General features: G+C 36.5%; 2 protein-coding genes across 4 annotated transcripts in view; both read left to right on the forward strand.

Annotated features, from left to right (window-relative positions):
* LOC143736968 (uncharacterized) overlaps nt 1–24913 on the forward strand; it is a 76942-nt gene that overhangs the window by 21742 nt on the left and 30287 nt on the right. The window lies entirely within an intron of this gene.
* nectin4a (nectin cell adhesion molecule 4a) lies at nt 118–24332 on the forward strand. 3 transcript variants are annotated; one of them, XM_077227772.1, is made up of 12 exons: nt 118–253; nt 2951–3262; nt 8672–8881; nt 9751–9918; nt 12825–13103; nt 15217–15334; nt 17703–17854; nt 18074–18233; nt 18336–18411; nt 19006–19062; nt 19267–19443; nt 22975–24332. In XM_077227772.1, the coding sequence occupies exons 2-12, from the start codon at nt 3214–3216 to the stop codon at nt 23401–23403; spliced, it is 1875 nt and encodes a 624-aa protein (XP_077083887.1). In that variant the 5' UTR covers nt 118–253; nt 2951–3213; the 3' UTR covers nt 23404–24332. The 3 variants fall into 3 exon arrangements, with proteins under 3 accessions (XP_077083887.1, XP_077083885.1, XP_077083886.1); XM_077227770.1 differs by lacking the exon at nt 118–253 and having other exon boundaries at nt 2207–3262; nt 8669–8881; XM_077227771.1 differs by lacking the exon at nt 118–253 and having other exon boundaries at nt 2635–3262.

Genomic DNA, 24913 nt, shown 5'->3' on the forward strand with positions numbered 1-24913 from the left:
CTATAATGAAAAGGATAAAAATGACTAAATATTTTTTTGATTATCTGAGAAACAGAATCTGCGTATTAGCTGTTTTTGCTGTTCTGCCACGGTGGGATTTGTACCTGTGGGCCAAGAGAACGAGCTCGGACACGGCAAGCCTCAGATGTTAGCCACCCAATCCCAGAAAAGAAAAAAGACCAATCAGACAGCAAAAGGGAGGTACTGAAAACTCTGTTAAAACAGTCAGATTCCAGTGAGAGGAATATAACAGGTAGGGCGAAACTTGATATTCAGTCGTTTTTTGGCAGTTTTGTTCAGTTTAAATTGAATGAAATCTCACATGCAATTTGATACGAAATGTTCCTTTTTCAGTCTCAAACATTTCAAACGAAAATGTTTAGTTTAATTCTTAATACATATGAATGTAGTGATGGTCTACATACATACTATGTTTTATCTATTGTGAGTATTGTAATAATCTTCTTCAAAAAATGTATTTTAAGATTATATGAGTTAATCAGTGTTGGGGAAAGTTACTTTTTAAAGGAATGTGTTAAATATTGTGTCACTCCCTAAAAAGTAACGGATTGCATTACTTTTCATTTTTCATGGAAAGTAATCGGTTACATAAAATTTTTGTGTTACTTTTTCTCACCTGGACTGGGCTTTTCTTTTTAAATAATAATAATAATAAAAGTTCTACTTTTGGCAAATGTAAAGGGCCTTTTACAAAAGTGAAATGATAAACCCTCAGCCTGAAGGAAATGCAAATTAGAGGAAACAAACCTTTCAGCTGTTCTGTCGTTCTGGATCACAGAATTGACACATCGAAGGTCAGCAGCAAAGAAATTACTTAATAAAGTGAGATTAAATACAAAAAGTATATTTGTATTACTTAACATTTTTAATTGTTGCAGTTTTGCGTATTTTGAAGAGCACTGAATCTGTTTTTGTGCAAGTGAGATGACATGTCCACATGTTGAGAGAAGTGTACAATAACCATCATGTTTACGCAGCGCACACAACACCTCTGCACTTAGTTCTCTCAACATGTGGACAGGAGAGCTGCCAGTCAATAGATGACAAAAAAGTAACTGATATTGTTGTAAATTTGAAAGTAATGCGTTACATGAAAAAAGTAATCTGATCACATTACTTCTAACACTGTAGCTAATAGACCTAAATATAGAGGACATTAATGTTGAGTTAAAATATTGATTATTGTGAATCACTCTAGTACATAAGTGTGTAAACATGCTTCTCAATTGTTGAAGCAATATTATTCTGTATTTGAAAACTACTCAAATTGACCCCTAGATGTCACTATAGACACACACTTGGTTTCATCAAATAACTATATATATATATACTATGTAACTATATTATAAGCTTAGTTTAATTAAACAAAAAGAAAAAATGAAATCATATTAGATTTAATAGAAACATCTCTTACAATTCTTGACTCAGTTTGGTTTTATCTCTGTAATTCTTTTCACAATAAATCTTGATTTCTTTAAAAAAATTGCTGATATTTTTTTTCATTAAATAACTGTTTCACAATATTGACACATCACAGATAGAAAAACATTTTATGGTATTATGAATGTGTTAATAAACTTTGAATTAATTCAAATTAAATTAAAGAGACAGCATCAATGAAACGTGTTGACATTTAGAGTACTTAATCTTATACATTCATAGTCCGATATGATAACCACAGTGTATTTTCTTTATGAGAGCTTTCTTTATCATAAATAACTATTTTTCCAACTTAAACCCTTGTTTGGAACGCTATTCCGTTGAACAGCGTAAAAGTGCCCGGGGCTTTAACTGTTTTCAGGAGGGAGAACAGGTTTACAGTTTTGGTGCTTGCTTTCCATCAGGACAGGAATGTAACCAGATACAGTGCATGACAGTTCAGGTTAGATTCAAGATAAATAACCATGTAGCCATTTAGGACACACTTGCAAAAATGAATCAGATATGCTGTCTAGTAGCTCATCCAGCAGGATCTGATTTGATTCCTAAAATCTTATTGGATACTAAGAAAAACGAAGGTCTGGTTTACAGACAAGGTTTAGATCAAAGCAGAATTAAGCCTTAGTTAATTAGGACATTTAAGTAGGTTTTATAAACGTGCCTTAGAAAAACATTACAGGTGTGCATCTTGAGACAAAACAATGGCACTGACATATTTTAAGATATGCCTGTGCAAGTTGCTTTCAGTTGAAACAGCTCAAACATGCATTTTAGTCCAGGATAGGCTTAAACCTTGCCTGTAAAATCAGGGGTAAATGTTTTAGAGCAATACTGAACCTATAAACGGGCATTAAGGGAAAAAACTATTATATGTTCTGAAAGATCTTGTATTAGACAGTTTTCAATATGATCAATATTTATTTTGAAATAATTGTTTTAAGCATTATATATTTATATAAAAAAACGGCATAGGACTGGTGTCTGTCATTGGTCTTTTTCAGACTAAACTGTTTATCACAAAACATTAGGGCAATAATCTCCAGATATCCACGTGAGCTCGACTATTAAAGATCCCAAGCGATTAAGCAATTAGAGAATATTAAACCAGCTAGATTGAATCATCCGATTGGGAAGAAACACCCGGATTAAAAACTGGAAAGTTGAGTTGCGCGTAAGAACATGTGCGCGACTGCGCAATGCAGAACTGCCTTTTTTAACAGGTGCCTTTCCCGACAGCTTTTCTCTGTCACAGCTATTTCACGCATTCTCAAACCGAACGCCAGAAGAAGAATGGAAATACTCAGTTTTTTCCCAACATGTCGTAGGTCTTAAAATAATACGAAAACACCTTAAACTGAAGTAAAAACTTTTCTTCGCTCCTTTGAGGATTTACGCATGGAGAAACGTTCTCTTTTATGGATATAATCCATAAACATTCTATTAATTGATATCGTTTCCTCTTTTTTTGTTTTTGTTTTGTTTTTTGTAGGCTACTTCAAATGATTTATTTGATATATCTCAGAAGCTAAGCACAGAGTGATTTTGTTTTTCTGCACTGGATCTCCACAACGTGATCTTCATAATATATGGGAGTCTCCTCTCCTCTTCTCCAACATCTATGATCGATTGGATTGATTGGGAATACAACTAGCTCTTGACAGGGACACTGTTTTGGTCTTTTAATAATGACCATCACATTGAGATCGCCAAACTGATAACTTGGGCTCAGGTGAAAGTCTGAACTGGAGGACGATGAAGACAGTTTCATATATTCTTGCTGCGATGATCTTCTGGAACTCAGGTGAGCCATTTCATAAGATATAACCTAATGAATACATTGCGGGTGCAACTGGAAATATTTTAAAACGTGTTGCAGGATTTGGAGTTAAACTTATTGGAATATAACTTCACAACACGTTACGGTTGTCTGATATTACTGGAATAACTGGTTCTTGTGACAAACTGAGCTGATTCAGTGTGACAGGCAGGCGCTCCCTGCTCACGCGCACACACACACACACACACACACACACACACACACACACACACTCAAACACTCAGAGTCTTAAGGAGTGTTTTCTGGGCTGATGAAGTTGTGAGAATAAGGGTGTGATGAATCTGAGGGTGTTGTCAACGTAACTTACATTTTTGAGTGTTTTCCCGGTGTGTATGAGCTATTCATGATATACAGGTGTGTGTGTGTGTGTGTGTGTGTGTGTGTGTGTGTGTGTGTGTGTGTGTGTGTGTGTATGTGTGTGTGTGTGTTAATTCAGGGTCACTGTGTCTGAGCATGTGAAACCTGATTAATACATTAACACCGTGTCTAAACCAGACGACAAAAGCAAAGAGAACCCATTAAAATAATGCTCTGGACGCGACGCGACGCGACACGACACGCCACGCCCGTTCTATTTCTGACGTATACTCAAGAACTCGCGCTACTTCTGATAGGAAGGACATTCATTTGCAATGGTCACTATGTATGCGTCAGTGTGGGCAGATTCTAGCGTCTGTATGACTTAAGACATTTTCCAGCATCACCATCCTTTGCTGGGCTTTGAACAACATTTAATTCATGAGTTATTGAGTTAACTCATTCATGAGTTATTGAGTTAACTCATTCATGAGTTATTGCCCTCTGATGTTAAGAGTTTAGGGTCAGGACCTTGAACAACATTCCAGTCAATCAATCATTTTGAGATTTGAGATCAATATTGTTTTTTATGATACTTTTGGTCATTATTTTCTGACATTCAGAACCAGACAGAATCCGTTTTTAATTGTTGTAAGGCGCTAATAATTTGTTTCTCTTGGCAAACAGTCCTATATTACCAATTTACCAACGTTTGGTAGATTTTGAGCTGTAAATAACAATAAACATAATATGTTTCTTATTCATACATAGACTAATATTATTTTAGGATCATTTTGGTGAATATTGTCTGTCATTATTTCTGTTTTTTGGACACAATATTGGCTAAATGGTCATTATACCCTTCGTTGTTGTTAATGGTATTATACATCAAGCATGCTACATTATTTTTTCATCTAGATGATTGCTACAGAATAATTGGCTGTTAAAAAAAATAAATGATAAAAGTAATTCAAAAATACATTAAATAGGCTACGTTACCAATGAATACCATTGTTATTTGTTATTCTTTAGAAATCCATTAAATCATATACTATATCGGTTGACCTAATATTTGAGAACCGATTACAGATTAATAAAGTGTTAATATTAGTAGAAATATCAGCAACACTTTAGATTTGGGAACACATTCATATTCACATTATGAGCCTAGTTGCTTATATGGCTGTTTATTAGTACAAAGCACATGCCTTATTCTGAATGACCATATTCTACATCCCTTAATCCTATCCCATACCTAAACTTAACAACTACCTAACTATTAATAAGCAGTAATTAGGAGTTTATTGAGGGGGGAAACTCCTAATTAATATGTGTTCCCTAATCTAAACTGTTACCAAATATCAGTCAATTAATTAGGTCTGATTTAAGGCTAGTATTAGGCAACACATAACAAACACTAAAGGATGCTAACTCAGAAACATGTCATGTTGTGTGTCACAGTGACAGAGGATGTCAACAAGCATATGTTGCGCGTATGGTCGGGTTGCGGAGAGATTGTGGTTAGGTCACATGTGAATTATGAGGAAGGAGCAACCTCAGCAGCAGGAGGGAGGTAAAGGTCAGTAAGCTGGGCTGAGTTGAGTGGGGGACGGAGGGGGGTGACTCTGGGACGCCATAGTCACTGTCGAGCCCTCTTGAGGTGTCGTGGGCTAGTCGACGAAACACTGAGGACGGAAAGTGCCCACTTGAAGACCCTAGAGATGACCCCTACTCTGCTCAATCCAGACGGTTGTCATGCTGATCCACTGGGGAGACCGCACTGTGGTTGCAGCCGTTGTGTGTGCTGACGCGCCAAATACACTGCAGCTATTAACACCAGACAGAACGAGATTCACATCACCATATGGAAAGAAGCGTAAATGGATGGAGAAGCATAGGTTACTGTAAAGATACGTCTTAGTTGGTGCTTATCTTGGCGAAAGCCGAGTACAAATCAGCATGAAGTTTTAACATCTACTCTCGTGTAATGGAAATCATTTTGTCTGGGAGGCTTTTGTCATTATGTTCATTGATGTAACCCTCTAGTCTTCGCAAACTGGACAATTGACTTTTGTGGCCTCATGGTCAAGGATATGGGCTACTGACACAAAGTTCAGTGACTCAGAAACTAAAGAATTAAAGGGATTACAGCCCAATCCCGGCCCTGAACTGAGAAGCTATTAAGAGTAGTGTTAAAGGTTGTATCAGCGATTTCAGGCCCCCAAAAAAACCCAAATATAAATGATCACATTCATCTAATCTTTCCTAACGATCCGCTAGCTGCCTGCCCCTTAAGCAGGCCGTCAAAAAACGCGTCTCTGTAGGCAGCCTAGGCTCTGAGATCTGCACACAAAAACAATTGGGTTCACCAACCACTCAAAACCAAAATACATAGTGTTCCAACCAATCACCGACAGGGGTGGTTGTGAGGTTTTGCGCTCGGCTGCACGCGAAGTCTGAGCTGAAGAAGAAGCCAGCGTCTTTCAAAAGCCTTCCCGATAACTATTCGTGTCTTGGAATAAACACGATGGTATTCCCTCACCCTAATCCTCCTCCTCCTCTTGGGGATTGACTCAGGCATGTTCAATTTCTCTTGTTCGTTGATAGATTCGCGTGCAGCCGTGCACGAGCGCAAAACCTCACAACACCATCAATTTGGCTTTTGTATTTAAATGTAAAATTAGCTTGTAAGTAGTTCAGCTTATATTCACTCAGCTTTGGATGTTCTTTGGATATTTGTTGAATTGAGTGTTTGCTTGTGCTTGTCTGCCAGCCAAAAGTAATTAGCCCTGAGACACATAACGAGTTGAACAGCATATCTACCTCTGGTCCACACTCTTCCAGACATCTGCCTCTCTCTCACCCCTCTTCCTTTCTCTTATTTTCTTATCCATATCGATTCCCATGTCTGCTTCTCCTCTCTGTTCCCTGTGCCAGTTCAATAGTGTTAAAAAAAAATGAAAGGTTCATGTTACCACCGTATTGAAGGTAACGGATGACCTCAGCCAATGTGGCCCAGCTTGCCTTTTACTGCAGGTATGTTTCATGCAGGTATATATCTATTAGAGGTGTTATTTCTATTCTTTTTAAAGCCTTACTTGAACCGCATTAAGCTGTATGATAAATGGCAAATCATTTTTTGGTCTAGCCCTTTAAGCCCAGGATGTGATGTCACAGCTATGAGTGCTACAAGGAACTTGCTGTGGTGAATCTTTCTCAACATTAAATGCAACACAGAGCAATACATTGTAATACAACATGCAATATCATAATAATTCATTTAAGTACATAGTTTTACAGCTGAACGTCTATTTCGGGAATGTTGTCTCAGTTAACAAAACTGCCAGGGGGAGGAAACTGAACTTCAAAAAGTATATCATATAGTGTGACGTATAATATATATGTCTACTGGCTACTTTATTAGGTACACCTTACTAGTAGCGGGTTGGACCCACGTTTGCTTTCAGAACTGCCTTATTTCTTCATGGCACAGATTCAACGAGGTGCTGGAAACATTCCTCTGAGATTTCGGTATATGTTGACATGAACGCAGTTACTGCAGGTTTATCGGATGAACATCAGTTATGGGAATCTCCCGTTCCACCACATCCCAAAGCTGCTCAATTGAGATCTAGTGAATGTAAAGGTCATTTGAGTTTAGTGAAGTCATTGTCATGTTCAAGACACCAGTTTGATTTGCTGGAATAGCCATCAGAAGATATGTAAACTGTGGTCATATAGGGATGGACATGATCAGCAATAATACTCAGGTAGGCTGTGGCGTTTGTGATGCTCAATTGGTCTCCAAAAGTGTGCCAAGAAAATATCCTCCACATCATCACTTAACCGTTACCAGCCTGAACCATTGATACAAGGCAGGATGATCCTCGCTTTCGTGTTGTTTACGCCAAATTCTGACCCTACCATCTGAATGTCGCAGCAGAAATCCAGACTCATGAGACCAGGCAACGCTTTTCCAATCTTTAATTGTCCAGTTTTAGAGAGCCTGTGTGAATTGTAGCCTCAGTTTCTGTTCTCAGCTGACAGGAGTGTCACCGGTGTGTGTTTTCTGCTGCTGTTGCTCGTCTGCTTCAAGGTTCGACGTGCTGTGTGTTCAGAGATGCTCTTCTGAAACCTCCGTTGTAACGAGTGATTATTTGAGTAACTGTTGAACCAGTCTGGTCATTCACCTCTGACCCCTGACATCAACAAGGCATTTTCCCCACAGAACTGCTGCTCACAGGATATCTTCTCTTTCTCAGACCATTCTCTGTTAACCCTAGAGATGGTTGTGTGTGAAAATCCCAGTGGATCAGCAGTTTCTGAAATACTCAGACCAGCCCGTCTGGCACTAACAACCATGCCATGTTCAAAGTCACTTAAATCACCTTTCTTCCCCATTCTTCAGCGGATCGTGTTGACCTAGGCCGATTCCGAAATCGCCCCCTGTGCCCTCAAATAGGGCGTTATTTGAGGGGACAGCCATTTGTAGTGGTGTCCGAAACCATAGTGGACGTTATTGAGTGCACTTTTTCAATCCCACATTGCACTGCAATAATGAGTGTACAACCGATGTACCCTCAGCGGCGGTATGAATTCGCTCACTCCTTTTCATTCACTCCTTCAAGTGAACACTATTAGTGGACTATTGTAGGAATAGTGAATGAGGGTTTAGTGGACGCTTTCGGATTCAGCCCATGTGTACTTGCTCTGAGCCGCCGCCATGTGATTGGCTGATTAGAAATTTGCTTTAATGAGCACTTGGGCAGGTGTAGCTAATAAAGCGGCCTGTCTGTGTGTGTGTATCACATAATATTACAAAAATAATATATAATAGAAAATAGAAAAATATAATCACTGCTGTTCCAACAAATCTTGCACTGTTTATGGTTAAAACATAAATAAATATAGCTAATTCAAATGATGTGCTTTCCATCCAAAGTATAATTATATATAATATGTTTATCAAACATCTTCCAACATGGGTCATCCAATTGTATTTGTTTCTTTTATTATATTGCTGTTGGCAGAATTGTTAAAGCACCTGCTCATGTCTATCTTCCTCTCTTTTAGCAGCCTGTGTAAGTGGAGAACAAGAACGCTTTCTTGAGCCCTCGAAGAACCCCTGGGTTCTGCAGTCTTTGGGAGAGGAGGAAACACGTTTACCCTGTCGATTCAACGTGTCGGACAGTGAGACTCGGGTTGTGCAGGTGACGTGGATTCGACTGAACTCAAATGGAGCTGAAGAACAGATTATCACTGTTCATTTCAGTGAAGGACAGACAGGTAAAACTATCTCTTTTTTGTCTTTTACATCACAGATATCAAAACTTAAATTGTTAGACTTTTTTGTAACAATTCATAGACCCTTTCCTTTTACTAATATCATTATCACCAAAGAAAACTTTTTTTCTAAATATCTTTTTTCATTCAAATTACAATGGTGCATCAGGGTGTTCATGAGTTACTTGTTTCAAAATATGACAATACATTTAAAAGTTTACTCTGAGAGCAATTCAATTACAATTCAAGTAATATATCTCTCTACACTCTTAAAGATAAAGATTCTTTATTGGCATTTTTTGTTTCCATGAAGAATCTTCAACGTCCAAGGAATCTTTTCATTGCACAAAAGGTTTTTTATACTGGAAAAAAGGATTTCATTTATAAAATGTTCTTCAGACTTAGAAAAAATGGTTGTTAAGAACTGTTCACTGAAAGGTTCTTTGGGGAACCAAAACATTTTTTTTAATGCCATCACTGCAAAAAAGTGTATTTTATTTCAGAGTCATTTCAAGAACTTATTTTGTCAAATAGCATTACAGTGTTAGCTCAGAATTTTTAACCAGCTCTGGTCTTCCTTGAATCCAATAATGTAACTATACCTGTACTGTATGATTCAGTAGCTACTTTCATTTCTGTACTCATCTTGCATTCATTTACATTGAATCATTAAGGAATTTTTTTCCCCTCACAATTCACTTTTGTAAAGAAACTTGAATTTTACAACAATTTATAATACAGGAGCCAACAGAGCAGAGTATTGATTCTTTCTTTGATGTAGGTGTGACAAAACCATCGCAAAACCAAATCTTACTGTCATATGGTGGATGTGACAAACACATTTAATTTCTCTTTCTATTTCTCTCTCACAGAAAACCCTGCATATACAGGGCGTGTGCGATTCGAGACCAACAACCCAATAGCAGACTCTGCTCTGATTATTATGCGCACAAGTTCTGCAGATGAGGGCAAATACACCTGCAAAGTTGCCACCTTCCCCTCTGGAAACTTTGAGACAGCGATTTCCCTCACAGTGTGGAGTAAGTACATTTAATCAGTGCTATGGGCAAACAAAAGACAACAAACTTTTGTCACGCAAAACTAAAAGTAATTAATTACTAGCTACTAATTACATCTTGTGTAATTAAAATTTTCACCAAAATTACATATTTAAAAGTATTTTCCTTGAAATAATTTCTTTGTGCTTTAAGCCCAACCTCAACGTAAAAAATAAAAAATCCATTAAAAAAAATTCTAGCATTTCGAGATTAAAGTCGTAATATTTTGAGAATAACGTCTAAATTAAGAGAATAGAGTCTTCCGTAGAAGTGTGTGTGTGTGTGTGTGTGTGTGTGTGTGTGTGTGTGTGTGTGTGTGTGTGTGTGTGTGTGTGTGTGTGTGTGTGTGTGTGTGTGTGTGTGTGTGTGTGTGTGTGTGTGTTTGTGTGTGTAAAGAAATGCGTTCTTGAAGTCGAAAGCCTCGGACATGGATCTAAACAAAATAGTAGCTTTTTACTTTTATTTGGGCTTTCAACGAAAGGACATTCTACAGGTGCTATCTACCAATATGCATGGTGTTGCCCATACATTGGGGTCTCCTTTTTTGTTGTTGCACCCCACCGCACAACATATTGAAGGCATAGCTAGCTAGATCCTTTGCTAATGACGTTTCGATCTTGCCGAATCAGGTACTCGAGATGGTTTAGACAAGTTTTAGAAGTGAGTGACGTCAGTGAGGAGACGTTGGTGACATCATCTGATATTCATGCATAGACGAGCACACAGACTCCGCCGGAGTACCACAATCCTGGTCCAATTTTTTATGTGGCACGTTGACTCGAAGCCTACGTGTTTTTGTGTTCGTCTATAGGCAACGCCATCTGAGCCGAGAACACTTATCATTCTGTATCCAATCATTTGGCCGGACCCCATGATTTCCTATATATGTCTCTGTGTAAACAACAAAAACGCCAATCTGTGAAAACGATGACGTCATACACATGCATATATAACGTGTTCAGTCTGTAGTGTTTCATCGCCATCTAATGGCCTGGCAGCAGAATACAGCGTTTTTAGTTGTTTTCGCGGATCCATGTGAATGGGGGTCGTTTTGACAATGGTGTCGTCTGTACGCGGAAAACTGAAAGGAAAAACTCAGTCTTAAGCATATCGTTGTAGTGTAAACGTACCCTTAGATTAGACAGAATTGATTTGAGTCGTATGTATATGCAGCAACCCTGCGGCAGTTAGAGATTAAGGATTTACCTTTGATTTTTTTTTAACATAACTCTTGTCATTTCATTCACCGTCCCTTTCAAATACCTAGACAACCCTCTAACCACAAGGCTGGCAATGCTTTTATGTATACAGTTACTGTTCTCAGAATAACACAGAAGTATTGTGTTTGTCAATGGAAGTGATGATGGAGGTATTAACATGAAAGTGTTCATTGTTGCTGCGATTATATGATCGTACAATAGATGCTGCTTTCTCCTTCGGAAGTATTGTTTATGATTGTGTTCAAGCACACTGTTAGAAACAGGGAAGCAAACTGGGATATTTTATACTTTTTAAAAATCAGACGCTGGTGAAATATCTGCTGTAATGTATAACAAAAGACACTGGAATGAAAACACAAAGAAAATATCTATCTATCTATCTATCTATCTATCTATCTATCTATCTATCTATCTATCTATCTATCTATCTATCTATCTATCTATCTATCTATCTATCTATCTATCTATCTATCTATCTATCTATCTATCATCCGTCCATCTCTATCTATCTATCTATCTATCTATCTATCTATCTATCTATCTATCTATCTATCTATCTATCTATCATCCGTCCATCTCTATCTATCTATCTATCTATCTATCTATCTATCTATCTATCTATCTATCTATCTATCTATCTATCTATCTATCTATCTATCTATCTATCTATCTATCTATCATCCGTCCATCTCTAACTATCTATCTATCTATCTATCTATCTATCTATCTATCTATCTATCTATCTATCTATCTATCTATCTATCTATCTATCTATCTATCTATCTATCTATCTATCATCCGTCCATCTCTATCTATCTATCTATCTATCTATCTATCTATCTATCTATCTATCTATCTATCTATCTATCTATCTATCTATCTATCTATCTATCTATCTATCTATCTATCTATCATCCGTCCATCTCTATCTATCTATCTATCTATCTATCTATCTATCTATCTATCTATCTATCTATCTATCTATCATCCGTCCATCTCTATCTATCTATCTATCTATCTATCTATCTATCTATCTATCTATCTATCTATCTATCTATCTATCTATCTATCTATCTATCTATCTATCTATCATCCGTCCATCTCTATATCTATCTATCTATCTATCTATCTATCTATCTATCTATCTATCTATCTATCTATCTATCTATCTATCTATCTATCCGTCCATCTCTAACTATCTATCTATCTATCTATCTATCTATCTATCTATCTATCTATCTATCTATCTATCTATCTATCTATCTATCTATCTATCATCCGTCCATATCTATCTATCTATCTATCTATCTATCTATCTATCTATCTATCTATCTATCTATCCATCTCTAACTATCTATCTATCTATCTATCTATCTATCTATCTATCTATCTATCTATCTATCTATCTATCTATCTATCTATCTATCTATCATCCGTCCATCTCTATCTATCTATCTATCTATCTATCTATCTATCTATCTATCTATCTATCTATCTATCTATCTATCTATCATCCGTCCATCTCTATCTATCTATCTATCTATCTATCTATCTATCTATCTATCTATCTATCTATCTATCTATCTATCTATCTATCTATCTATCTATCTATCTATCTATCTATCTATCATTTGCCATTTCTTATTTATTTGTCATTTTATTTCAAAGCCAAACCTATCACTTCCCTGGAAGATTACGTCCTGGTTGAGGGCCAGACATTCCGTCCAGCTGCAACATGCCGCTCGATGGCTAAGCCAATCGCAGGCCTCTCCTGGGACACGGATCTCTCGGGTCAGAGCCAGAACCTTAGTTTGGATGTTATGGTGTCCTCAATCCAGTTTTCCCTTCACCCTCTCCGTAACATGAACGGACGGAAGCTGGACTGTCTGGTCTGGCATCCATCTCAAAGCGGCCCCACGAGAATCTCCAATAAACTGACAGTGCACTGTAAGTCTTAATCTCTTACATTGTTCTGAAAATGTTCACTAGTGTAAATACTGAAACTACTGTATAATGGGAGAATCTTATAAAGAAATGCCTGGGTCATAAATCCATCTTTGAATCAAAACAGAAAAAAATGCATAAAGAATGCAAAAGAAAAATGCATAAAAATATCATTACATATACATTTTAGCCTATTTATGTGGCACTCTTTCCTCCTTGAATTTTTATTACTGTAATAAAAAAAAATCATAGTCTCATAAGACGCCAATGAAAATCATCCTGTTCAAACTCAAAACACTTTTAATTAAAATCAGCATACATTTAATAATTCAGTACTAATACTTCCATGTATACTTTCTATATTACTTCACAAATAAATTTACTTCTATACACAATTTTAAAACTTATATAATTTAATCTATAGTACTTTACAAATAAATGTACTTCTATACACAATTTTAAAATGCATATAATTTAATCATATTTTAATATCACTTTGAATTTAAATAAATTCCCCCAATAATAATTGTAAAAAGGAAGTTTTTAAAATGACAACTAAACTAAAAAGGAACTTTATTTCAAATATAATGTCTAATTTTTAAGAAATATTTTACTGACATTACTAAAAATTGTTCTTGATTTGATTTTTTATAGTATTCGTTAGTGCTGCTATTTATACAACATTTATTCATTTTGGCATTCCTTAAAAATTATTTTGATGTCCAATCACTTTTCACTTGCAGGTTATAAACACAAGCTGTGTATAGTACATTTACTTCAAAATAACTTTAATGTTGTCCTTACTGCAGAATGATTGATATACTGCTTCACACACCAATCTTTATTACATCACCGTCTGTATGTGACTCAGAATGATTGTGAATTTTACAATGTGAACCTAAAACTCCTTTCCTGTTTACTGCGCTTGTAAAATGTAAATATGATGAAACTTTCGTTTCACCTTTTTATGTCTACAGATGCAATTTCCTTTATATGCGTTTTGACCTGTGGACATCTGTTTATTGTCTTAATCGATACTATGACAACATTGTTATTCTCTGATTCATCACTACTTGAGCTACAGTCATTAAAACATTTTTGCTTTGGTTGACTGTAACTTAGTAGCAATAGTTCACCTAGAATAAAAATCCTGTCATTTAGAAACCCATCATGTCCTTGGAAACCCATTTGACATTACTTCTGTGGAACTCGAAAGGAGAATGCTTAAGAAAGTTCTGTTTGTTGGTTTGTTTTTTGTTTCCCATTCAATTATATGAATGTGAATTGAGTTGAATCATCTGAATGATTCATTCACAAACTAGATTCGACTTAATGACTCAATGATCTGGTTGCAGCAGTTAACATCTCACTAGAATAGGAGATTATTGCTTACATTTGAGTGGTCCTCACCCAAAGTTTTCATTTGAGTTATATATAGTATAATTTGCACCATTTTATGATATTTGAATGGTGTTTTTACGTGTTTTTAAAGTTGGCATTGTATTTTCTTCCCTATTGCTTCTCGAATGAGGGAAAAACCTTAGGGCGGGACTTGATTTTGTCCATCGGAAATTGATTGGATGGTAGTGGTTTGCTATTGGTGGATCTCATGTGGGTGACAGGTTGCCCCGCCCTCATCAGAGAAAAGAAGCGATGTCGCTGCAAGAAGGAGGGAAAGTTATTTTAATTAAAGCTTAACTTTACGAGGGCACCTTAATTTTTAAAAAGTGATGTGCATTGACAAACCATTTATAATAAGCTTTAAAGCTGCGCTCCTCATTCTTTAATTGTATAATTGCATGGCGAGAAAAAACAACAACAACAACAACAAGGGCATAATTTCAAAATTTCTCCTTTTGTGTTGCACAGAAGAAGCAAATGTGGGTTTGGAACCCATTCCTTTAATTTAATTGCACAAAATTGCGATAATTCAAATATATGCGTCTTTCATAATGCCAGTATCAGGGTTTGTACTGCGTCAACAACAGAATGGATCAGCTGAACTTATTGGTCATATGGGAAGTTCATCACAAGTTCAAACAAGAGGCTGAAAAGTGAATTAGACGCATCTAATTGTGAGACCTTTTTGTGTATGTGTGTTCATGTGTGCGTACAGACCCTCCGAATGCACTGATATCTGGCTACGAGGACAGCTGGCACGTTGAAATGCAAGGTGCAACGCTACAGTGCAATGGCGAAGGAAATCCCAAACCTCACCGATTCAACTGGACGAGGTAAGACTTTCTGTCTCCGTGTCTTTCACCTGTATCTATCAATCTGTTTGTTTGTCTTGCTGACAGCCTGTCTTGTCAGTTTAATTCTGTTTCGGTTGGCTTCTCTATCAGCATGCCAGAGTAATCTGTAGGTGTGGACGAGAAGGTAATGGCTTAAGTTCATGAGCGAATCTATAATCTAGTCGATCAGATATGAAGGTTGTTAGGAAGTAATACTGACACTGAGAGGTCATTGAAATACACAACAGTTGTTTTTGCATTCGTGAACGAGTCTGAGGTGCAATTAGTCACAATCACACACCTATTTTTTGGCATTTTTCGGTACGAGTGACTAAGGGGGTGTAGACACCGACGTTTAGATGATCACGCAATTCCTGAGACAAACATTCTCTGGTTTTCTCCTCCTCCTCTCCGCCTCCAGTGGGGAAACCTGTTCTCGGGCTGCTCGGTGTGAATGCAAAGTAAATGAAGTAACTGTGGCCAGGTGTCGTGTTGCAACTTGTGCGGCAAACAGACAAGAGTGCATTTTCACACGCAGGGAGAGAACGCGGGGGTGAGACGAGGCTGGGGGGGGGGGGGGGGGGGGGGGTGAACTTATGACGATGATGTCGGGAAAATTTGCCTAAGTGTATGTGTGTCATCGGATGAGTATTACTACTGTCTTCATGCAAAACACACTGTGCTCTATAAAAACATACTGTAACATACGTATAGTTCCTGGTATAAACTGTGGACAAAGTCCTTATTGTCTACGGAGACCCTGAGTGTGTCCATTTGTGATATTAGCTAAATAAAGGCTTATGAACTTTTAAAAAGGGGGGAAATCGCTTCCCATATCATATCAAACTAAATAAGATGGATGCAAACATGGTTTTCTTGACAAACTACACTGAAAAAAAAAATCACTTCTAATTGCTAAAACATTTTAAAAATAATTACACATTTTTGACAAGTTAGAAAGACTTAATTAGTATTGGGAACACTTTATTTCGATGGTCCACATTAGACATTCTATACGTAACTTTGCAACTACATGTCAACATGTGCATAAGGCACACTTTACTGGAAACACTTTTTCAAAGTCGTCATCTGATTGGCTGAATTCTACGTCCGGGAGACGTGTGTGTCGCTTAATATCTGTAAGTCTTGCGTAGCCAGAGCTTTAGTCTGGACTTCATCACAGCTTTCATTGGTCAAGGACCACCCAGAGGCCGTCCGACTGACATGTAAAGCAACCAATCAGTTTGTTTTGTTTTGAGTCATGTTTAGGGGCATGCATGTTTACCTGCCAATGAATGAGTTAATTGACATGTAGTTGCACTTTAAGTTACTTATAGTTAGTTGAATGTCTAAAGTGGACCACCGAAATGAAGTGCCTTAGTATTTCCTTATGGAGTAAAACATACTCCAAAAATCAGTTTTATTTACAACTTCGAAAAACCTTTTACAGTGTATGACAAAAAAAAACAACGACACACACTGCATTAAATTTGCATCTTCGCGGAGTTTCGCATCTTGTCGAGCCATTACTTCATGTCCAATGTAAAAAACTGAATCCTGAAGCAAAACCAGTTGTAATCGCTGCCTAACACATTAGTTTGTGTGTTCGTACTGAATACATAACTAACCACATGACATTTATTATATTATAGCTGTATCATGTTATATTGCTGTATTAATACTTTCTTATAAAAAAAATTGAAACAAGCATTTTCTGAAAAGCTGCTTTGAAATATGTATTGTGAACATATGTATTGTGATATGTTTTGTGAACCACTGTATGAATTTAGTTGAAGTCATCATGAAATACAACTTGACAGTTATTGTCTATTTATTATGATTGACCCAACACATCATTATTATTTTTTTAAATTCTTGTGCCCTTGTCATTTTTAATTAAAATAACTTCCCTTCCCTCTTACATTGACTTCTCTTCTCTGATGATGTGTTTACTGGTGTTAGGGCGGGGCAACCTGTCACTCACATGAGATAGACCAATAGCAAACCACAACAATCTAATGATCCGATCAATCACTGATGGACAAAATCAAGTCCCGCACTGCATTTTTTTCTCGTTCGAGAAACCACTCTGATATGTAACAATAGCAAAGAAGACTATTGCAACTTCAGTTTTAGGATTACTTTAACTTATGGTAATTCACTGACAATATGATGGACAAAAGTATTATGGAAAAATAAAAATGCTGATGAACTGAAAGTGATTTTTAAGTTGATATTTTTAAAATAATTAAGCATTAATGATTTTCTGTATGTGCTGAATCCTTCAGTATAGGTTACCAAAGCATTCTGTTGTTTTCAATGCCTGGTTTTTATTTGGGGATTGAATTGTATTTCTTTGTTTCCACAGGAAAGGTGAAGCTCTACCAGAGGGTGTGACGGTGGACGGTGGCACTCTGAGCTTTTCTAGGCCACTTCTCCTGACAGATCAAGGGGATTACATCTGCACCACCACCAATCTGGTGGGATCTGGAAAAGCTGAGATTTCAATAAGTATATCAGGTGTGTATCCCTCCTGAAACCCTTCACTCATGTTGAAGAGCAATGCAGTGCTGTCATCTAGTGAAAATATTATGCAACTGCGTGTCTCGTAACCTAAAAAAATAATCCACATACTGTCATAATTTAATCAGCCTTATGTCATTCCCAATCTGAATAAATATAATTGAATATACTGTACAACATGTATAAGTATTTTTTTTTGTTGCATGTTTCTTTCAGAGTCGCTTCAGAAGCAAACATCAGTGAACTACATGCTGATGATTATGATTGCTGGTATTGCTGGAGCGGTTGTTGTCACTCTTATCGTAATAATAATTTCTGTAAACCGCCACTATAAACGCAGGAATCAACAACTGGCCATAGAACTGAATGAAAAAAAGTAAGAAGTCTTTCTTTCTGAACACGGAATAGTTTACATGACTATGAATATGAGAGTTCCTGTACTTCAATCTGTCTGTCTCACCTTCTTTCACTTTATAAGGGAGGAAATCAGCACTCTGTCAAGACAAGCCTCGTTCAGAAGAGTGAACTCAAGCAGCACAGACAACAGATACTCGGTAATAAAGCCATATACACTTTTGAAACAATCTATATTGTTAAAAGCACTATATAAATGAAGGTGACTTGACTTTTTAAAAAACAAAACATGATTATTGATTATTTGGTTTGGGGTTATATTTCCTATGCTCACCAATGCTGCATTTTTTTTTTTTTTTAAATACAGTAAAAACAGCAATACATTATATATTAAAATAGCTGTTTTCTATTTTAGTATATTTTAAAATGTAATTTATCTTTGTGAAGGCAAGCTTAATTTTCTGCATTATTACTCTATTAGTCTTCAGTATCACATGACCCTTCAGAAATTATTTTAATTAGCTGATTTTTATGTTCAAGACATATTTTATTATTATTATCATTATCAATGTTGAAAACAGTTGTGCTGCTTAATATTTTAGTGGAAACTGACATATATGTATATATATACATATATTTCACATAAAATAATACACACACATTATTTATATATACATATATATATATATATATATTTTTTTTTTACATTTGGGCAAATATATATATATATGTAAACAAGGATGTATATTATATCACCTTCCTCTCATTTTGCTGTCTCTGTCTTCTTTTATAAGGAGGAAAATCATCCTTTAAGAGTCGAAGGGACGATACGCACAAGTCTCTCCTCACTGGTGCGTCTCTCTTTTCATGTTTTATAAAAAACGCTCTTATGCATTTACCAGTCACGCTCTGCAGTTTTTTTATTTGATATATATATATATATATATTTATAGGCAGAATAATCCAGTCTTAATTAATTGTCATCACAAGTATATTGCTTGTGTTTTGTTTTCCTCTCATAAAACAGAAAAAAAACCTAAATGTTTACTTTGCAGGATCGTCCTCGCTCCAGGGATAGTCGTTCCACGCTGGGAGCGGTGGACTCACTCGGTCGCCCTGCAATTTATAACTCGTCCAGACGAGGTCGAGACAAACTGATCGAGAGATCTGATAGAGAATCCACTCGAATGATGATGATGGAGTCTTATGAAGAGGACAGTAACATGTCACAGGTATGATATACGTTTCATGAGCCTGCATGTGTGGTTGACAGTAGCAGCCGTTGCTCACCCGTTTCCCGGCGTCATGCAACACACAGACCGGGGTTGGAATTAATGGGGGCTTTGTGCAAAAATGCAGCCAAAATGAATAAAAATGCACCCAAAATCTAAGATATGGTGAAAAAAAATGTCTCTAAGTTCTTGTCTTTAATATCTATAAGCAATACCACACGAGCAAGAGTGCTGTTTGTCCCGAATATCAATACATTTGCAAATCTGATATTGATTTTATACAGTTCAATAAACAAGAAGGTAATATTAGGTGATTTACATTTGCTCTATTTTGCCAAATAAAATAGTTCCAAACAAATCCACAGTACTATTGCGTCTCCAAGCGACGTGTTAATGTTTTGTTACTGAATGAATGCGCAAACAAATTTTTGAACAAATCAGTCTAATAAATGATTCAACAACTCGCTCGTTAAGATAGTGGTTGGGGCTGAAATATTAAAAATGCAGAGGATACTTTCAAAGTTAGGAAGGCATCAAGACATATCCGAAGTGAAAGCTTCATTTCCTGTCTCCTGCAATACTGAGTTTGCTGACTTTTTCTTTGAAACGGCCTCTGCAAAGGTGCAAAGGCTGTCTCTGGTGGTTGATGTATGCCACTTTCCACAAATAGATCTTCAATTTGTAAAACAAAACAAAAAATTATAATTCAGAAAATGGTCAGTAAATGTGCTTATTAACCTTCATGAAGAAAATGTTAATGCACCTCAGATGGTTAAAATAATCTTAAATTACATTTAGATAAGTATACATTTTCACCTTTACATGAGGCAAACTCCAAATCCCATCCAATACCTTCCTGCGACGCCAAACATTATAATTTTTTCTTACAATAACTTTCGTAACAAGTTTTAACAAAAAATTCCACAATGCAGTTGTGGAAAAATGAAATGAGAAAATAAAATTAATTGTTGGAGAACTTTTACTACAGTAAAAGTGTGGTACCTTGGTATTAGCCACCCACCACCCTAAATTTGTTGGTTAATTTAATGGTTAAAACTGGCCTTTTTTCACGATTTGTTAATTTTATGTTAGATACTGTTTTATCTACAACATCTAATAGATGATGTTAATTCTTTAAAAACAGTAACAGGACACCAAAATGTACCATAATTATATTAAGCCCTTTATAGCGTTTTACCCTAAATTATATGGAAGTAAAATAATGCCAAATGTTTTTGAAACAAAATGCCCTGTTGAATTGCACTACTTGAAAAAAATATGCATTGAATTAACCCTGCTTGTATGTTAATGCATTGCATTTTTAGGGCTTGCATTTTTATGGGCTGAAATTTAGCATGGTTGAATATTTAAGCTGTGAATATTTAAATTCAAAACATTTCAAACACATTTTCATTAGTTAAAGTTCAATAATCCATATTCACATTTCATAATTCCCTTCCGAAATATTCAAACTGATTAAAAATACAACCTATAATATTCAACAGGTGGTTTTCGGTCCATTTTATTTGCAATGCTTTGCAAAAATTTGCTTTGCAAATTCGCTTCCACAAATTCAGTGGTTCAAATTCGACAGTAAATTCAACGTTGATGTCCAGGAACTGCAGGAAAAGCAGTAGATTACCGAGCATAATCTCCATCTGCTGTTAGTCATCCTCACCAGCAGGGGGTGCAAGCGCGTGTTGTTGACGAAGACCAGAGCAACAGTTAGAGCAAGCCATTCATTCATAAAAACTCATTTACAGCAATTGAGCATGCATTAAGTTGTTTGTGATGATTATCTGGGTCAGTATATATGCGGAAAAGATGATAAAGGCACAAAAGCTGGTTTTATGTTTCATTCATTAACTTCATTGTTACTTTCCCTGTGTAGCCTTGGGCTACATGTTATCAACTTTTTCTACCATGAGTGGGATTATAATCGGTTTCCTGCAATACCTCATCATACTCAAGGATTCCCCTTCCATCAGGACAAAACGCTTAACGTATCTTAATGGACTAATACAGTGATATAAAAGACCAAACTTACACCTTATTGGGGAAGTAGCCTATGCCAACATGTTAATATTCCATACATTATTAATCTGGGAAGGGTCATAGCACTTTCATATTGTTGTCCTATATTGTTAATGTAACTGTAACTTAAGTCGCTTTGGATAAAAGTCTGCTAAATGACTAAATGTAAAATTGGTTTGACATTCGCACATTTAGGGACCGTCTCTAAAGTAACATTGGTAGTCCTATAAAAGGCCTAAACGTTTCTAACTTCAATTTATTTGAATAAATTTCGCATTATGCCCGACACCTACATGAACACTTTACAGTTGGTTTTATGACTGCAAGTCGTTCTCTTGAAGTTAGAAACGTGTATACCAATGTCGTATGTAACTTTAGAGACAGTCACTAAATGTGCGAATGTCCAATGTCAAGCCAACTTTTGCCAGTTGAGAAACGCTCAGCTTTAAACTTTGCGCGTTAAGTTCATATTCTGAGTCCTTCTGCTTGCCTGCGAGTTTGGTCTTTTATATCACTGTATTAGTCCATTAAGCTAAGTTAAGCGTTTTATATGCCCAGCAGGGGAATCCTGAAGTATTGAGGGAAACCCTAGCCTACTGCATGCAGCACAATCCCCGCAATATAAGGTTGAGGCAACTAAACAACCAATAGATATGTCAAACTCAAAAGTAACATTGGATCTGTATACATCCGTATCGGGGGAATAACATTATAATCTCGTTCACGGTAGAGATGCATGTAGGCTACATAGGAAAAGTAATCGTGAAGACACTGAATTTCACATAAAACATAATAATCACAGATACACTTACTGTACATTGTTGTAAATTAGTTTTTATGAATGAATGAATGAATGGCTTATTGCTCTAACTGTTGCTCTGGTCTTCGTCAACAAGACGCGTTTGCACCCCCTGCTGGTGAGGTCGACTAACAGCAGATACTCGGTAATCTACTGCTTTTCCTGCAGTTCCTGGATGTCAACGTTGAATTTGTGAAAGCGAATTTGCAAAGCAAAATAAAATGGACCGAAAACCGCCTGTTGAATATTATAGGTTGTATTTTTAATCAGTTTGAATATTTTGGAAGTGAAATATGAAAGGTGAATATGCATCATTGAAATTTTACTAATGAAAATGAGTTTGAAATGTTTTGAATTTAAATATTCACAGCTTCAATATTCAACCATGCTAAATTTCAGCCCATAAAAATGCAAGCCCTAAAAATGCAATGCATTAAAATACAAGCAGGGTTAATGCAATGCATATTTTTTTCAAGTAGTGCAATTCAACAGGGCATTTTGTTTCAAAACATTTGGCATTATTTTACTTCCATAAAATTCCATAGAAACACACTAATAATAAAAAATAAGGAAAAGTTTTTTTTATTGTATATGATTTGATACATCTAGCACTTAATGCTTTAGTTTTGTTGAACTGTTTAGTAATGCATGTGCATGTAAAATTGCACCTAATCACTATTTACAATTTTGCTATACAGGAAACCCAACTTCTCCCTCCTCTCCACCCCTCTTCTTATTCAATGGACCAGGCCATTGAAATGGTTCAATCTCGAAACGGCAGTGCCATTCTCCCTGCAGAGGGGAGGCCGCGATCAGGAGGAAGCAGCAGAGGGCATCACTCACCTATAGTATCCACCTACCCAAATCTTACAGACGAAGAGGAAGAAGATTCTGTTAGCCCTGCGGATTCAGGAGTCCACAGAGGTTTAATGGAGCTTGATGCTTTTGAAAACGGCGGCAGCGAGACGGCGAGTTCACAGATATCTGAGGCGCTATCCAACCATTTTGAGCGCACTAATGGCACACTACGGCCCAAGTCGAAACCCAATAACATCCTGCTCCCGGCCAACACAAAACTTTTCCTCTCACCGCATAGCCCGAATATCCACAAAGCTCAGATCGTTTAGAGAGTTTGTTTGGAAGCGTCTTGCGTTAGAAGAGAGTTGAATTTATCGCCATTTAAACTCAGTTGATGTTACAGGAGGATGTGCCATTCTGTAAATTCACTCTTCCAAGGGCAGTCTTGACAATAACTAACCCATAAAAATGGATCTATTGTATGAACTTTTATATGAGTACATTCCCAAGGTGGCCAGAACTATCAGGCCATCATCATCTAACCAAACTCAAACCTGAAAAACAATTTCAGCATTACTCACATAGTTCCTCAAATAGTTGCATAATCCGGTATTCTGGAACTGGGACGACTGAGCATTATGGGGCACAGCATGTGTTTCGGGTACAGATTAACTGGAGACCACCGGAGTTGAGCTCCACTGTGTGACCAGGGAATGGAATTAAGATTTTTTTTATTATTATTGCTACATAAGTCTTCACTTGAAATACTGTTGAGGGAGAAAATACTACATGAACTGTTTTCTGGTCATCCTTCACTGTGACTTTTTGACCATAATGTCTGTAATCCAAAAAGATAACAAATGGTGTTTTGAAATATTTTTTTATGCGTCTATTGTGTATTTTGACTGGAAATTGCCCAGTGCATGAATAGTATTATGAAGTACTGCATTACCATGTTTTAAGAATGACTCCTGCGTGTTCACAATATGTCACTATCATTGCAGGAGTGACATTGTCTTTGTTTACAACATTTATACTTCATTGTGTACTATCATTGTGTACTAGAGCTTTAAATGTAATTAGTTTTTATAAGCAGGCAGTGTTACCGCAAGCTCCTGAGGTACTCCTGTGACCTTTCTATCTAACAAAATATAAAGCCATAAATGGGTCTTGATGGTAAGTAACTTTGGTGTATTCTGTTCACTACATTGTATGAGGGTAGCGTTAATGACCGGTTATTAAATCAACCGTAATTATACTGCACGTATCCATGTTAGATTAATTTCAGAAAACACAATGTTGAATCAGGACATCATTGTTGGGTACTTTTCTATGGAACCATATGGGTAGCAATATTCAATTTGAAATGAAATCTGAAAAATGACAATGCAATATGTAAAATGGCAATGCATTTCTGTATTTAAATGTACATTTGTGCAACGTTTGGTGCAAAATGAAAATAATTTGATTATATAATTTACATTTGCCATTTCATACACTAGTTTTAATATGTAAACTGAATACATATTTTAACGCCTTATAAGTTGCAAAATTAAAATGAAAATGTATTACAAAAATTATTAGATCTGTTTAAAATGTTCAAGCAAAAACTGTAGCAAAATTATCATTTAAATGTTATTTTTCTTAATTGCATTTACACTCGCAGTTAAAACACTTGCGATTGCATTTTCATTAGGCCTATGTCCCGCAATGAATGTAGCAAAATTCAATGTGCAAATTGAAAATGCATTCCGAGCCGATCACGCCCCCGTCCCCTCCCGCTCTGTCAATCACTGCGTAAAGTTGGCCCGCCCCCACCCAATGCAAAACGTCGCCAAA

The sequence above is a fragment of the Siphateles boraxobius genome, unplaced genomic scaffold (genome assembly GCF_051911475.1).
Source record: "Siphateles boraxobius isolate OS27281-9 unplaced genomic scaffold, OSU_SipBor_1 130, whole genome shotgun sequence".
Taxonomy (NCBI): Eukaryota; Metazoa; Chordata; class Actinopteri; order Cypriniformes; family Leuciscidae; genus Siphateles; species Siphateles boraxobius.